At 35.4% G+C, this 14,207-nt stretch overlaps 2 protein-coding genes across 8 annotated transcripts in view; one reads left to right on the top strand and one right to left on the bottom strand.

The window, feature by feature from the left end:
- Fstl5 (follistatin-like 5) overlaps positions 1 to 14,207 on the bottom strand; it is a 309,162-nt gene that overhangs the window by 33,141 nt on the left and 261,814 nt on the right. The window lies entirely within an intron of this gene.
- On the top strand, positions 57 to 10,436 carry LOC100882299 (uncharacterized). 4 transcript variants are annotated; one of them, XR_013040243.1, is made up of 7 exons: positions 57 to 2,134; positions 2,475 to 2,911; positions 3,799 to 4,290; positions 5,263 to 5,663; positions 6,314 to 6,800; positions 7,082 to 7,309; positions 10,110 to 10,436. XR_013040243.1 is itself a non-coding variant. In XM_076538735.1 (7 exons), the coding sequence occupies exons 2-5, from the start codon at positions 4,228 to 4,230 to the stop codon at positions 7,184 to 7,186; spliced, it is 1,056 nt and encodes a 351-aa protein (XP_076394850.1). In that variant the 5' UTR covers positions 57 to 2,134; positions 2,475 to 4,227; the 3' UTR covers positions 7,187 to 7,194; positions 7,294 to 7,309; positions 10,110 to 10,436. The 4 variants fall into 4 exon arrangements, 2 of the variants coding, with proteins under 2 accessions (XP_076394850.1, XP_076394855.1); XM_076538735.1 differs by having other exon boundaries at positions 2,475 to 4,290; positions 7,082 to 7,194; positions 7,294 to 7,309; XR_013040244.1 differs by having other exon boundaries at positions 2,475 to 4,290; positions 10,042 to 10,436.

The raw sequence follows: 14,207 nt of genomic DNA on the forward strand, positions 1-14,207 counted from the left end.
GATATCTCATACTTTTGACAAGTTGATCGTTACGGTAGATTTGCACTTGTACACAATGCATGTATTGTATCAATTATTTACGATGAGCTTATTTTGATGGATGGTTTGCATGTAAGCCAATAGTATGACCACTTGTCCGGTTATAATTTTTACTCATAAAAGAAGTGTTTGTATTACTTTGAAATATTTGTAGCTTTTATGATTGAAAAATTGTTATATGTTTTGTCAATATATGTATAAGATTCTGATTAACCAGTTGACGAATTTAGTTTCAACCAGTTGGAATTTAGTTTCAAAAGGTCACCACAGGGTGCGGAATTAAAAACAAGGAACGACGTGTATACACGTCGAACGCAGGGCAAATGGTACTATTATACATTTTACGAAAAACCAAGAAGGATTACATTTTTATTCGTCAAAAAAATTAACAATTCGTTTCTGAATACATTATTCTTATTAAAAGCTTGAAAATTGTTAAGAAATAATACTATACGTAAACGAGTCTTGTGTAAAAATGTATAAGACTTTACCTCACAAAGCAACGTGCCATTATTGGCCCTGCTAACTGCTGACGCGGTTTCTCCGCAAATCAACGCTGGCTGTCCAAGTCGCGGGTTAGGTATGTAATTAGTTTTGATACGCGAGCCCCAATCCATATGAAATATTAGGTCTACCGGAAAGTTCTGTCCGTTTTTAGAATTAACCTAACCATTCTAAAACGGACAGAACTCTCCGGTAGACCTAATACGTAGCGGTCGTATTGGTAATGTAAAGGGAACATACCACCAAATAATATTCTTATTACATTTTATTGAGATTTCGAGTTTTTATAGTGAATGGTAATTTTTTATTTTACACGACGAGTATACACGTCAAACGCACCGCAGTAGAGATTTGGTCTGACGTGTATACACGTCGAACGCACTCAACTGGTTAATGTTATATTCTGACTGAATGAATGTCCCTTTTACCATCCACTTAGTATAACATTTAGCGAACTATTCAACAAGTATTTATACAAGAAAAGATATAATATATACTTCAATTGTAACATGTACTTAACAGTTGCAATTTTCCTACAAAAAAAGGTATTGTGAATTATTTATTTTAACAAACATGAACATAAGAAAATTTATTATATAACTAATAGTAAGTACTGACAAGTAATTTATATTTCCACATATTACGTTAGCAATCTACGGTACATTTACACTTTCATCCTCCTAAAAATATTGCAAAAGGTTACGACGCGTTGTTTTACGATGCGTTACGTTGTAACACGTACAAAGTAACAACCTACCAATTCAGTCGTCAGCGAGAAGAATCCAATGTTTTCAACTTTTCCTTTTCACACGTGCGTTACATCACCCCGTTGGTTATTGCATTTCGAGTTATTACGCTCCACGTCGAAAAGAAAAATCGAAAGAAGACATTTCTTTCGTGACACGCGGTGAATCTTCAACCATATGGTTCAGAGAAATTAGGATTTTCTTGCTATATAGTTCTCGATGTACTCTGCTTGGATCTCTAGTTTATTGCTTCAAATTGAAAGCTCATTTTCAAATTTTTATCATTCCCAATTTTTCTAATCGTGGAATTTTTATATTATTGAATTATACAAGGTAGATGTTCAAGTTTTCAAATTTCCAAATTTTCAAATCTTCAAATGCTCAAATTTTCAAATCACCAAATCTTCGAATCCCCAAATTCTTAAATTTTCAAATCCTCAAATCTTCAAGCTTCCAAATTTTACATTTTCCAAATTTCCAAATACTCAAATTTTTAGACCCCCAAATTCTCAAATTCCAAACTCCGTAAATTCTTAAATTTCCCAATTCTAAATTTCGTACCAACCAATTTCTACAATATAAAATTAAAAACTCGGGGTCATCTACCTTATAAAAAATATAAAGGGTTGATGACAGCCGCCTCGCACGAACAGATCCCACAAAAAAAACTCATAGAACTTTTACCGTGGAGAATTGTCTAAGCTATAAATTTCATAATGACTATTTCTGTCGTAAAGGAGACAGTTAACGCGACATTCCTATTTTACCTCCGCCTGGGTCTATAATTTATAGGAGAGGTCATCGCGAGAGGCCTCTGACATATTACCGAAGACGTCAAAACAAAGGTAAGAATTATTCCCCAGATCGATCGTGCTTTCGTGTAATTTTGCTGGTCAACGTACTCAGGTATCGAATTGTTCGAAAACACAGTCAATAAATTGTACGCGTATTCACGGACGTCTATAAATTGGTCGTGTATCAAGCGATTTTTATTTCAACCCCATCGCTATCTATCTTCGTCGTTAATACGATTTTTCCAACCCCTTCGTCCCTCCTTTCGTTTTTCGAGCCCCTCTTCCCGCTGCTTTTTCTTTCCTCGTGTTATTTTCTTTTTATTTCCTGCCACGCCACGCCCCGATGTTCGCTATCCTCTCGAAGTATTTTTAATGGCGTTTCCACCTACAGGACGAGACGGAAACTGGTTCTTGAGTGCTTCCAGTGTACTGCAAACAACTCGGAAACAAGAGCACAAAAGAACGGAACAAGGCTAGATCGACACACGGCGTATCGACGTTATTTCTACCGGACATTATCGGTCTCGTATTTTTACCTGATCCAATGAAGGATAAAAGAAGTAGAAAAAAAAGGAAGAGAGCATTGAAAGATTGATGGGCTTAATCTCGACGTTCTCTCGATTCTTTGACAAAAATCCATTTATTCTTCGTTCGATCTCTGTTGGAGATAACAGTTTCTAGCAACGCCATCCAAATATTTCTTTTTGCGCAATTTTGATTACGATCGGTGATGGGTAGATCGAGAGAGTCGGAGGGCAGCTGATATACGTGGCGCGTAATGAGGTGTGAAGCGGAGAATATGCAGTGCGGAATTATCTCTTTCGATGTGTAAGATTTTTCTTGAATTTCGAGTTTGGGAACTTGGAAATTTGAAAGGTGAACAATTTGGAAAATTAGGTAACCTAGAGATTTGGGAATTTGGAAATTTGAAAGGCGAATAATTTGGAAAATTAGGTAACCTAGAGATTTTGGAACTTGGAAATTTGAAAGGCGAATAATTTGGAAAATTAGGTAACCTAGAGATTTGGGAATTTGGAAATTTGAAAGGCGAATAATTTTGAAAATTAGGTAACCTAGAGATTTGGGAATTTGGAAATTTGAAAGGTGAAAAATTTGGAAAATTAGGTAACCTAGAAATTTGGGAACTTGGAAATTTGAAAGGCGAATAATTTGGAAAATTAGGTAACCTAGAGATTTGGGAACTTGGAAATTTGAAAGGCGAATAATTTGGAAAATTAGGTAACCTAGAGATTGGGGAACTTGGAAATTTGAAAGGCGAATAATTTGGAAAATTAGGTAACCTAGAGATTTGGGAATTTGGAAATTTGAAAGGTGAACAGTTTGGAAAATTAGGTAATCTAGAGATTTGGGAATTTGGAAATTTGAAAGGTGAACAATTTGGAAAATTAGGTAACCTGGAGATTTGGGAACTTGGAAATTTGAAAGGTGAATAATTTGGGAAATTAGGTAACCTAAAGATTTGGGAATCTGGGGATGTGGCAGTATAAGAATATTGAAATCTGAGGATATTCCTATATCCGGAATACATTAATAACAAGAAACGTAGAAATTCCAAACTTGCATCTTTTTTAAGTTTTTCTAACAATTTAGAAAATGCAGAAAATTTATAACGTAGAAGTTTTTTCGTTAAATTAATAAATCCAAAAACGCAGAAATTTAAATTCCCAAATTAATATTCCAATATTTCGAATTAGAAGTGCCTAATGGCGTCAAGTACATGCACCTCGTGCACATGCCAGCGCGGTTGATTCACGGGCACAGTCGGCTATATTAAAGGAGCAAGGTAGTAAGGTAGCCAAGTTTCATCGATTTTATTGTACCGACGAAACAAGGAAATGAAGTTAGTGAACAGTTGGGTCGAGATAACATTTATTTCTCGAAAGGAGCATCGATATCGCGGAATAGGGGTTAGAGGAGGGGGGCGGCAGCGATGTCGCAGAATTGGAAAACGCGACACGCTCCAACCTCAAACTTTACGTTTCGCACACGGAAACAGTTGGTAACCAAGAAAAATTTTCGGAATCCTCTTCTATCTTGAAGCTTTATCGATCGATAAATCAAACTTCCTGAAAACGAGCGAACTTGTCGAAGGAGGCGTGAAACGTACGGGACGAAGAGCAACGATGTCCTCGTTGACTGTGGTGCACGATTCGCGGTTGGTTCTATTGGAGATCATAGTGGAAAACGTGAGTAATTAATTCATTACTGTCTCATTCTTCATTCCTTTCAAACATCTTACAAATATTATTCGAGCAGAAAAAAAATTCGTATTTATTTTTATAACTGTAACCCTTAAATTACCTTTCTGATCCATTATATTGATAATTCGGTCGTTTCTATCAATCTGAGAACCGATTTAATCGCTAAAACTCTGCACGTAGAATTATCTATATAATTGTATGTTCCGATATGAAAGGGTGTAAGTATGAAAGGGTACAATCGTTGTTTGATACATAATCGTGTTAGATAAACGTAACGCGACCGTTCGGTACTCGTTTTACGAGCAAGCTTTATCTAGACCGTGCGTTGCTCGTGAAATTCTTAAAGTTATCTTAACGCACGTTTCGTGAGGCACGTAACATTGGCGCGAACTCCCAGTCACGTAAGAATAAAACGATGCATCACCTTATATTAAAAAATATTACCTTACCCACCCTCGAGATTTTTTCTCCTTAAAATCTGTATTTCGAGATAACGGAACGAGGGAAACTAGGTCTCATCTTGCAAACTATTAAAACTTTTCAAAGCTCTGTTTAAACTTCTTCGAGAAGAAGTAAAACAATTTTATTAGCACATATTATTATTTCATTTGCACATAATCCATAGTCATAGCCATTACGATAACAACTTTCGTCATTTTCATAATTCGATAACGATTGTTTTTCTTCTTCCACATCTGATATTAACAATTCATACTTCCAGCGTTTCGAAAAATAATCAGACAGATTTTCTTGACAAAAAATAATTAGTCGAATTTCGTGTTAGGGAATGTTACATAATTCTCAATGCACAAAATTTTCAAATCATCAATTCTTTAAATTTGAAAAGTTCCAAGATAGCGTCGCGTAAAATGGCGACTCGGTCTATCGCCACGAATCGAATATTTTTACATACGATGTAAAAATGACGTTTTACATGTATGATGTTTTCCACATTAGTTATACATGCCATGGAAGGGAATATTCGACGCAGCACTAATGAAGAAGACGGTGATAATGTTTCGTATGTTGGACGAGGAATGGACAAGTTTGATGCCCAATCGGCAGGACTACCGTTCCTACCGTGGCTCCAATTACGAGAATGAACGTTTCTACGGCGGTAGATCCGTGCTGTTTGCAGTACCGGAAGAGACATTTGAGAAGGACGTATCCGGCGTGGACCTACAGTTATACGTATCCAAGGAGGTATCCAAGTATTTCGAATTGGAACGACGGCAGAACTTCGGGTTCACCCTCGTCAAGATGGACGATCTGCTTAACGGTATTATAAAGGACCTCCGTGAACGGAAAGAGCTTGGAGGTTATTTTTCTAGCGCACTGGAGCGAGAACCTATATCAAGGTGAATGCATTTGAATACGCGAACCTGGCGTTTATGCAAATACACGGACGAAACCGATTACCCCAACGGCGAACGTTATCCGTCCGGGTTAATGTAATTTAGAAAACCGCTGCGCCAAGTACCAAATCTGAACGTTCGTTTGTATCGAAAACTCACGGCGAGATCGGATCTGTATCGCTGAAAATTTGTTCGGGGTTAACGAACAAAATTGTCTCCTCTGTTACCGCGTTACGTTGCACGGATCTATTCCAGTCGCAATGGTCAGGGAAATTTATGGAAATAGAAGTGAAGATTCAAAAAAGGGAAAATCTAACAAATCCGTTCGAATAGGACCATCAGAAGTTTCGCGTACGATGAGATTTTTTCCACTGATACCATTCCATCTGAAAATATATACTATACAAATATTTCATTTTTACTGATATTTTCGAGTATTTGCAATATAAACTGTAACCGGGAAAAATGTTGGAATATAAGGATATTTGAGAAATTTAGGAATATTTGGACTTAAATAGTCGAATCTTGTGATACTTTGGGATTTGAACTTCAGAGAAATTTTGATTATTATGACCTAGCACAAGGTTATTAATATCTAGGGTATAATTATCAATTTATTAGAACAAATTAAAACAGCCACTTTAATCGTTTAGATCGACGCGTGGAACGTTCCCCCTGTTCGACGAGGATGTAAATAAAACCGACGCGACCATCGAGGTGTACGTGCGGATCAGTTTCCTAGGAAAATGCATCATCACCGAGGTGTACGCTCCCATAAGCACGAAAAAAGCGTTTTATGCACGCGAGGAGACGGACCCACGTTATCCGTATCAGTTCCGCGAATTAACCACGATGGACGTTGAGTCCTTCTGCTGGGGTAGTTTGACTATTATACCTCCGGTCCACCCAGACTATCTGACTTGCGCTTGCAAGACGGAACCAGAATGTTTAGAAAGCGCGACACAGACCAAGAAGAAGAAAAGGAAACAGAAAGCGACCCTCAGGGAGATGTACATGGCCCGACTAGCACTCGTGCAAGAATTATTGGCCAAAATGAAGGAAGCCAGGAGGAATAGACCACAAATCATGCAACACGGAGAAGGACCCAAAGCAGTTTGTCCAACTTGCATTTGTCCGGAGGTGAGCATATTTTTGCTAAAGATTATTGAAAACGGGTGTGAAATTAAATGGAGATTTATTTCGCTTGACGGTCATAAATACAGTATTCAAAGTGCAGTAACTGGAATTTTAATAAAAACAATAATTCAACGAGATATTGGAAATAATGTACAATAATTAAAGTAGAATTACCTTAATTAAGAAAATACAGTATCATAATGTGTTAATAACGTATTCTATATTTGTATAAAATATTGACTGGAAACGTATTTATTTTGTATTTCGAATATCGTTTCATCCAGGTCTGCAGTCCATCCGCTCCAGTGTCTTGTATTTACACTATGCCGCCCAGCTCTTGTTCCTCTCCTTGTCAACCGACCGTTTACTGTCTACCAAACGCCACGTGACCCCGCAGGTAAAATTTGCATACGAAGGGGAACCACGGAATGCCGCTGAAAGATATCCGGAGGCGTTACGTCGTCTAAATCCAGTCGAACTTTTACCATTGTTCCAGGCTGGCTTTTCTCGAGGTAATCACGGGTACCGTGTCCCATCGTGTTTTATGATCCATTCGTCCCTTACGATTGGACGATTTCCCAAATTGCCTGGCGAAATTTTATGCACGGGAGGGGTTGGCTCGGAGGAGTGGCTCGTGCGAGCACGGCCGAACTCCCCGTTGACTTCGCCGAGGCAGAATTACTTAGCCTGTTCATAAGAATGGGATTCGAGCAGTAAAATTTTTTTATTTCTGCATTCGGGTATTTGGGGATTTGAGAACTCGCGAACTTTTGGAGTTGAGGATTTCCGAATTTCTGGAGTTATTTATTTGTGAATTGAGGGACTTTGATTTGGAGATTCTGACAGTTTGGACAGTAAGGATTTGGGGATCTGGGAATTTGGGAATATAGGGATTTGAAGATGTGGGAATTTAGGGAGCTAGGTATTTTAGGATCTGAGTGTTTGGGGAGTTAGATATTTTTGGATTTAGGGATTTGGGGGTGGAGGAGTTTAGGTATTGGGGGATGTGGAGATGTAGGTATTTGGGGATCTGGGTATTTGGGGATCTGGGAATTTGGGAATATAGGGATTTGGAAATGTGGGAATTTAGGGAGCTAGGTATTTCGGGATCTGAGTGTTTGGGGACTTAGATATTTTTGGATTTAGAGATTTGGGGGTGGAGGAGTTTAGGCATTGGGGGATGTGGAGATGTAGGTACTTGGAGATTGAGATATTTGGGGATTTGGGTATTTGAGGATCTGGGTATTTGGGGATCTGGGTATTTGGGGATCTGGGTATTTGGGGATCTGGGTATTTGGGGATCTGGGTATTTGGGGATCTGGGTATTTGGGGATCTGGGTATATGGGGATCTAGGTAGTTGGGGATCTAGGTATTTGGGGATCTAGGTAGTTAGAGATGTAGGGATTTGGGGATCTAGGTATTGGGGGCTAGGTATTTGAGGATCTAGGTATTGGGGGCTAGGTATTTGAGGATCTAGGTATTGGGGGCTAGGTATTTGAAGATCTAGTCATTTAGAGATCGAGGTGGTGAGAGATGTAGGGATTTGGGGATCTAGGTATTGGGGGCTAGGTATTTGAGGATCTAGGTATTGGGGGCTAGGTATTTGGGGATCTAGGTATTGGGGGCTAGGTATTTGAGGATCTAGTCATTTAGAGATCTAAGTGGTGAGAGATGTAGGGATTTGGAGATCTAGGTATTGGGGGCTAGGTATTTGAGGATCTAGGTATTGGGGGCTAGGTATTTGAGGATCTAGTCATTTAGAGGTCTAGGTGGGTAGTGATGTAGGGATTTGGGGATCTGACCAGGGGGTCAAGATATATAAAAATGTAGGGGTTGGAGGCCCAGAGACCTAGGAAATAAGTGTTCAGGGATCTGGATATTTGTGGCTCTGGGTATTATGAGGTTAAGCTATTTAAAAATGTAGGATTTGGAGACCCAGAGACCTAGGATATAGGTGTTCAGGGATCTGGGTATTAAAAGGTTAAGCTATTTAAAGATGTAGGGATTGGAGACATAGTGGCTTGGGATATTTAGCAATCCATGGCATCCATGTATTTAGCAATCTGTGAATTTGAACACATACGGATTTGAAAATCAGAAGATCCTTGAATATACGAATATACAAATCTAAGGATCGCGAGATTTACAGCGTCCTACATTTTGCAATTTAAGAATTCGGAAATTTGCAAATCTGAAAATTTATGGATATGAAAACTCAGAAATTTCAGAACATGGTATCTAGCAATTTGGGAACGAAGTTTGAAAATTTAAAAACTTCGGAATGCAGAAACGTAAGAAGAAAGAATTGCTTATTACTCGATGCCAGTAGAATTGCGTATTCCGTTCAGAGGAGGAGCATAAAAGTATGTAGGAGATTTATGGAGAGTAGGGGGTATATGCGGTCACAGGAACTCGTTACAGAGAATTTTCTTTCGCCGCGTATACGCGCGCACGTGTGTGCACCATCGGTGTACATGGAACACACGATAATCCGATTCCAAGACCGGCGGTTGCAAATTTGCCCCGAACGAACACCCTCGACCGTCTTCTGAGGAATTTCATGCAACGGGTCGCGCGCTTTTTCAACGCACGCGAGAAACTCGATATCCGCACTTCACGCTGCCGGATATTCCGATATTCCATGCAATTGAAAGCTGAACAGTTTTGCATTTTGATCGTGAATCACCCCTTCGCGTCACCCCGCAACGGAAATCGTCCCCATATGGGTTCTATGTATATAGGTAAGTACGCACGTACAGGGTGTCCGAGCTTGCATACGTCCAGCAACTGGGACATTTTATACTAAAATGTTTAGATTTAAAGAAAAACTACATATGAAAATGGTAGAAGATAACTTCTATATTTTTATAATGATGAACATGAGATATTTTATTTCTTAAACGAAACATGTCATGTTTTATTTAAACTGAATATTGAATATTAAATTGAACTGGGAATACTCTGTATGAGAAGGTATAATATTCAAGAAATGAATGTTTCATCTAGATATAAAATATTAAAGATTAAAATACTATGTATAATAATTTCTTAGGAACAATTACACTTAATAATCAAATAAAAATTATTAGAATATTGAAAGAGTTGATATAAGCAAAAATAAATATGTTGTTTTAATAAAGAACACATGTACTGTTTAAAATGTTAATTTACAAGATTTGTTATATTTATTATAAATAATAGAATGGTTAGGTAAATTTGATGTATAAATTTTGTTTGAAATAGGGGAAGATATAAGAGAAGAGTTAAGTTGGACACCCTATGTAGGTTCACGTATGGATTTCGATTTGCAGGCATAGGAGTATTTTATCATCTGTGGTATTATGCGAAGATTCGGATCTCGAGTGGGCGAAAATCGTTGATCGTAGGAGACGCACAAAATCGGAGGAACGTTTGCGAAAATGGAGTGAACGCCACCCTTCCTCGGTTCATAATTCTTCAGGATAACCCTCCACGTTTGAAATTTTACGGAATTTAACCGCAAAGAAAATATTTCTTTTTCACTTCACTCGACTCGTTTGGTTCGTAATTTTAACCAAAATTTAAAGATAATATTTGTTCACGAGATAAATTATACCACGTGATTAAGTCAGGCGAATAAATTAATGATTTCAAACTTACTCGGTGTGTATTTAATGCTTATCAATTTCAAATTCTTTTCATTTATAAATTTTTAATATTTTACGTTTTCAAGGTTCCGAGTTGTTATTAAACATAAAAAATTCGCAAAATCGTAAATTTAAAAATTTTAATATTACCAAATTCACATTCTATATCAGAAATATTAAATTTTTCTAATTTTCCAAATTCGTAAGTTGTGAAATACCTAAATACTTAAATTCTAAAATGTTCAACCACCTGAATCTCCAAATTCTCAGCTGTCCAAATACCTGAATCCCCAAATTATCATCTATTCAAATACATAAATCCTTACTTTCCAAGTCCCAAAAATTCATAACAACGAATTTATCGAATCTCTAAAACAAAAAGTCATAAAGTTTGAAAACCCACAAATGAACGGAGGATATTTGTTCAGTTTTTAACAGGAAATTTTCCATGGCAAAGGTCCATAGGGAAGTTTACTCCGCTATTACACATGACGTGACTGAGGATTAACAATGGTCGATATCGAAGTAAGTTGCATACGCGAAAGGCTAGGAGCAAGAAAAGGACTAATGGATATTATTGAATTACCAAATTCTTGCTAGAACTGATCGTAAATTACAACCGCGTTTCGCAGACATTGCACAAAAAACTCTGCATTTTCTTTCGCACGTGTCGCAACTATGCAACGACGGTGATCCCGAGAAAGTACCTCAAATTCGCACAAGTTTCAGACGGCAAAGAACCGTCACGTTTTATGCGAGAAAGTCTTAGCTAACCAAGCGTAATATTTGCCCCCGCGTTCGAGTTTAACGCGCATATACAAATAGAAGATTTACTTACTGAACTTCAACACGTAAACAAGTTTCTCATCCTTAATTTGCCTTTTTTCGTTTTTCTTTTTTTTGCATTTCATTTTTATACTTCTTATTAAGGTAAATTATGTACCTACTTTCTTCGGATTGCACAGCTTTGTATATTCTCATTGAAGTTTAGCATTTTTTAAATATATTGTTTTAGAATTTTAATTTTAAAGTGCATGAGATTTTTCAAATTTTTAAGTGCATGAAATTTTTCAAATTTTAAAGTGCATGAGATTTTTCAAATTTTAAAATGTATGAAATTTTTCAAATTTTAAAGTGCATGAAATTTTTCAAATTTCTAAATGCATGAAATTTTTCAAATTTCTAAATGCATGAAATTTTTCAAATTTCAAAATGTATGCAATTTTTCAAATTTTAAAATGCATGATTTTTTTCAAATTTCAAAATGCATGCAATTTTTCAAATTTCAAAATGCATGCAATTTTTCAAATTTCTAAATGCATTAAATTTTTCAAATTTCAAAATGTATGCAATTTTTCAAATTTTAAAATGCATGAAATTTTTCAAATTTTAAAGTGCATGAGATTTTTCAAATTTTAAAATGTATGAAATTTTTCAAATTTTAAAGTGCATGAAATTTTTCAAATTTCTAAATGCATGAAATTTTTCAAATTTCTAAATGCATGAAATTTTTCAAATTTCAAAATGTATGCAATTTTTCAAATTTTAAAATGCATGAATTTTTTCAAATTTCAAAATGCATGCAATTTTTCAAATTTCAAAATGCATGCAATTTTTCAAATTTCTAAATGCATTAAATTTTTCAAATTTCAAAATGTATGCAATTTTTCAAATTTTAAAATGCATGAAATTTTTCAAATTTTAAAGTGCATGAGATTTTTCAAATTTTAAAATGTATGAAATTTTTCAAATTTTAAAGTGCATGAAATTTTTCAAATTTCTAAATGCATGAAATTTTTCAAATTTCTAAATGCATGAAATTTTTCAAATTTCAAAATGTATGCAATTTTTCAAATTTTAAAATGCATGAATTTTTTCAAATTTCAAAATGCATGCAATTTTTCAAATTTCAAAATGCATGCAATTTTTCAAATTTCTAAATGCATTAAATTTTTCAAATTTCAAAATGTATGCAATTTTTCAAATTTTAAAATGCATGAAATTTTTCAAATTTTAAAGTGCATGAGATTTTTTAAATTTTAAAGTGCATGAAATTTTTCAAATTTCTAAATGCATGAAATTTTTCAAATTTCAAAGTGTATGCAATTTTTCAAATTTCAAAATGTATACAATTTTTCAAATTTCTAAATGCATGAAATTTTTCAAAATTTAAAATGCATGCAATTTTTTAAATTTCTAAATGCATGCATTTTTTCAAATTTCTAAATGCATGAAATTTTTTAAATTTCTAAATGCATGAAACTTTTCAAATTTCAAAATGCATGCAATTTTTCAAATTTCTAAATGTATGAGATTTTTCAAATTTCTAAATGCATGAAATTTTTCAAAATTTAAAATGCATGCAATTTTTCAAATTTCTAAATGCATGCAATTTTTCAAATTTCTAAATGCATGCAATTTTTCGAATTTCTAAATGCATGAAATTTTTCAAATTTGAAAGTGCATGAAATTTTTCAAGCTTCAAAATGCATGCAATATCTGAAATTTCCAAAAATCTCATCATATTTAATATAGATCAGTACATAAATAAGAAACAAGTTCTCAAAGAAAATCTTATCTTAATGAAAACATGTACTCTAACCAGAACAAGATTCATGTAATTACCGCGTAGAAATATTATAATCGCAATGCATATGGTAATTTGACAACGGTTATAATGAATTGTTTCCGCTGCAATACTTACGGAACGTTTTGTAAACTAACGTCTGCACCGTCAGCAAAGCGTGTAAACTTTAAACGATGCTCGTAAAGCACTCGCGTTAGAAAATATACGGTAAATTTACGCTCTTTGTTAATTAAGAAACGCAAGAAAATTGCGCGTCGATTTGTATCAAGAAATCATCGTTTGCTGATGAAGTACGTATGTGGTAACTTAGGATCTTTCAAAATAATCGACCAGCGAAAAAAAACGAGTAACACAACTGACGAGTGAAAGTAAACGTCTTTGCGCTCGCGGCTCTCTGATAATTTCTAAATGCGACTCGTCACTGTATTTCCTTAGAATATTATTTGTATCTGTCATGATTTTAGAAACGTAACATATCGTCGATTTCTAATTCAAGGTTGAAATGAAAGCGTAAGTGCGTAAACGAGACCCTAGAATTTAAACCAGTTGAATCTTGGTATCCATTTTCTTATTACTTTACAAATCGCTATCTAATTGATGTTCAGTCTCCTGTACTTCGAGTTACATTTAATCGAAGTAGGAAATAATAGGTGCTATATAAACACTTCCTTCAGACTCTTCCTAACTTTCTCCCGTTACCTGGAACTTCTTTCCAGACTTTCAATCAGTTCTCCCCAGAATACTACGGTTGAGAGCCTCTGTTATCAAACTCTTTTAGAATCTTGGGATCTCTAGATTGCTCTGACGATTGTAGAACTTGACGAAATTTTTCACATTGGATACATTTCCCTAAATTATAAGATCATTTAGGTTTGTAATTAAATTCAGTTAACATCCTTTTATGATCACTGTTCGTTTTTCTTAGACTTTAGTCCACCCATCTTCTTAGATCCTCCTAGGTACTAGAATATTCACAAGGTTACCTAAGGTTGCCACATAATGTGAATTCCTAAAATATTCTTAGCTCTAAAATATCAGTAGAATCACTCCAGAAAGATCCTCACAGTATAACCTTAGAATTGAAGAATATCCCTATGATTTCCACATAATCTTCAAAGAATATCCCTTTGGATACCATATATTACTTTGTATACCTTAAAAATTTCCATACGATGTTCTTACGATCAGAATGTCTT

The sequence above is a fragment of the Megachile rotundata genome, chromosome 1 (genome assembly GCF_050947335.1).
Source record: "Megachile rotundata isolate GNS110a chromosome 1, iyMegRotu1, whole genome shotgun sequence".
NCBI lineage: Eukaryota > Metazoa > Arthropoda > Insecta > Hymenoptera > Megachilidae > Megachile > Megachile rotundata.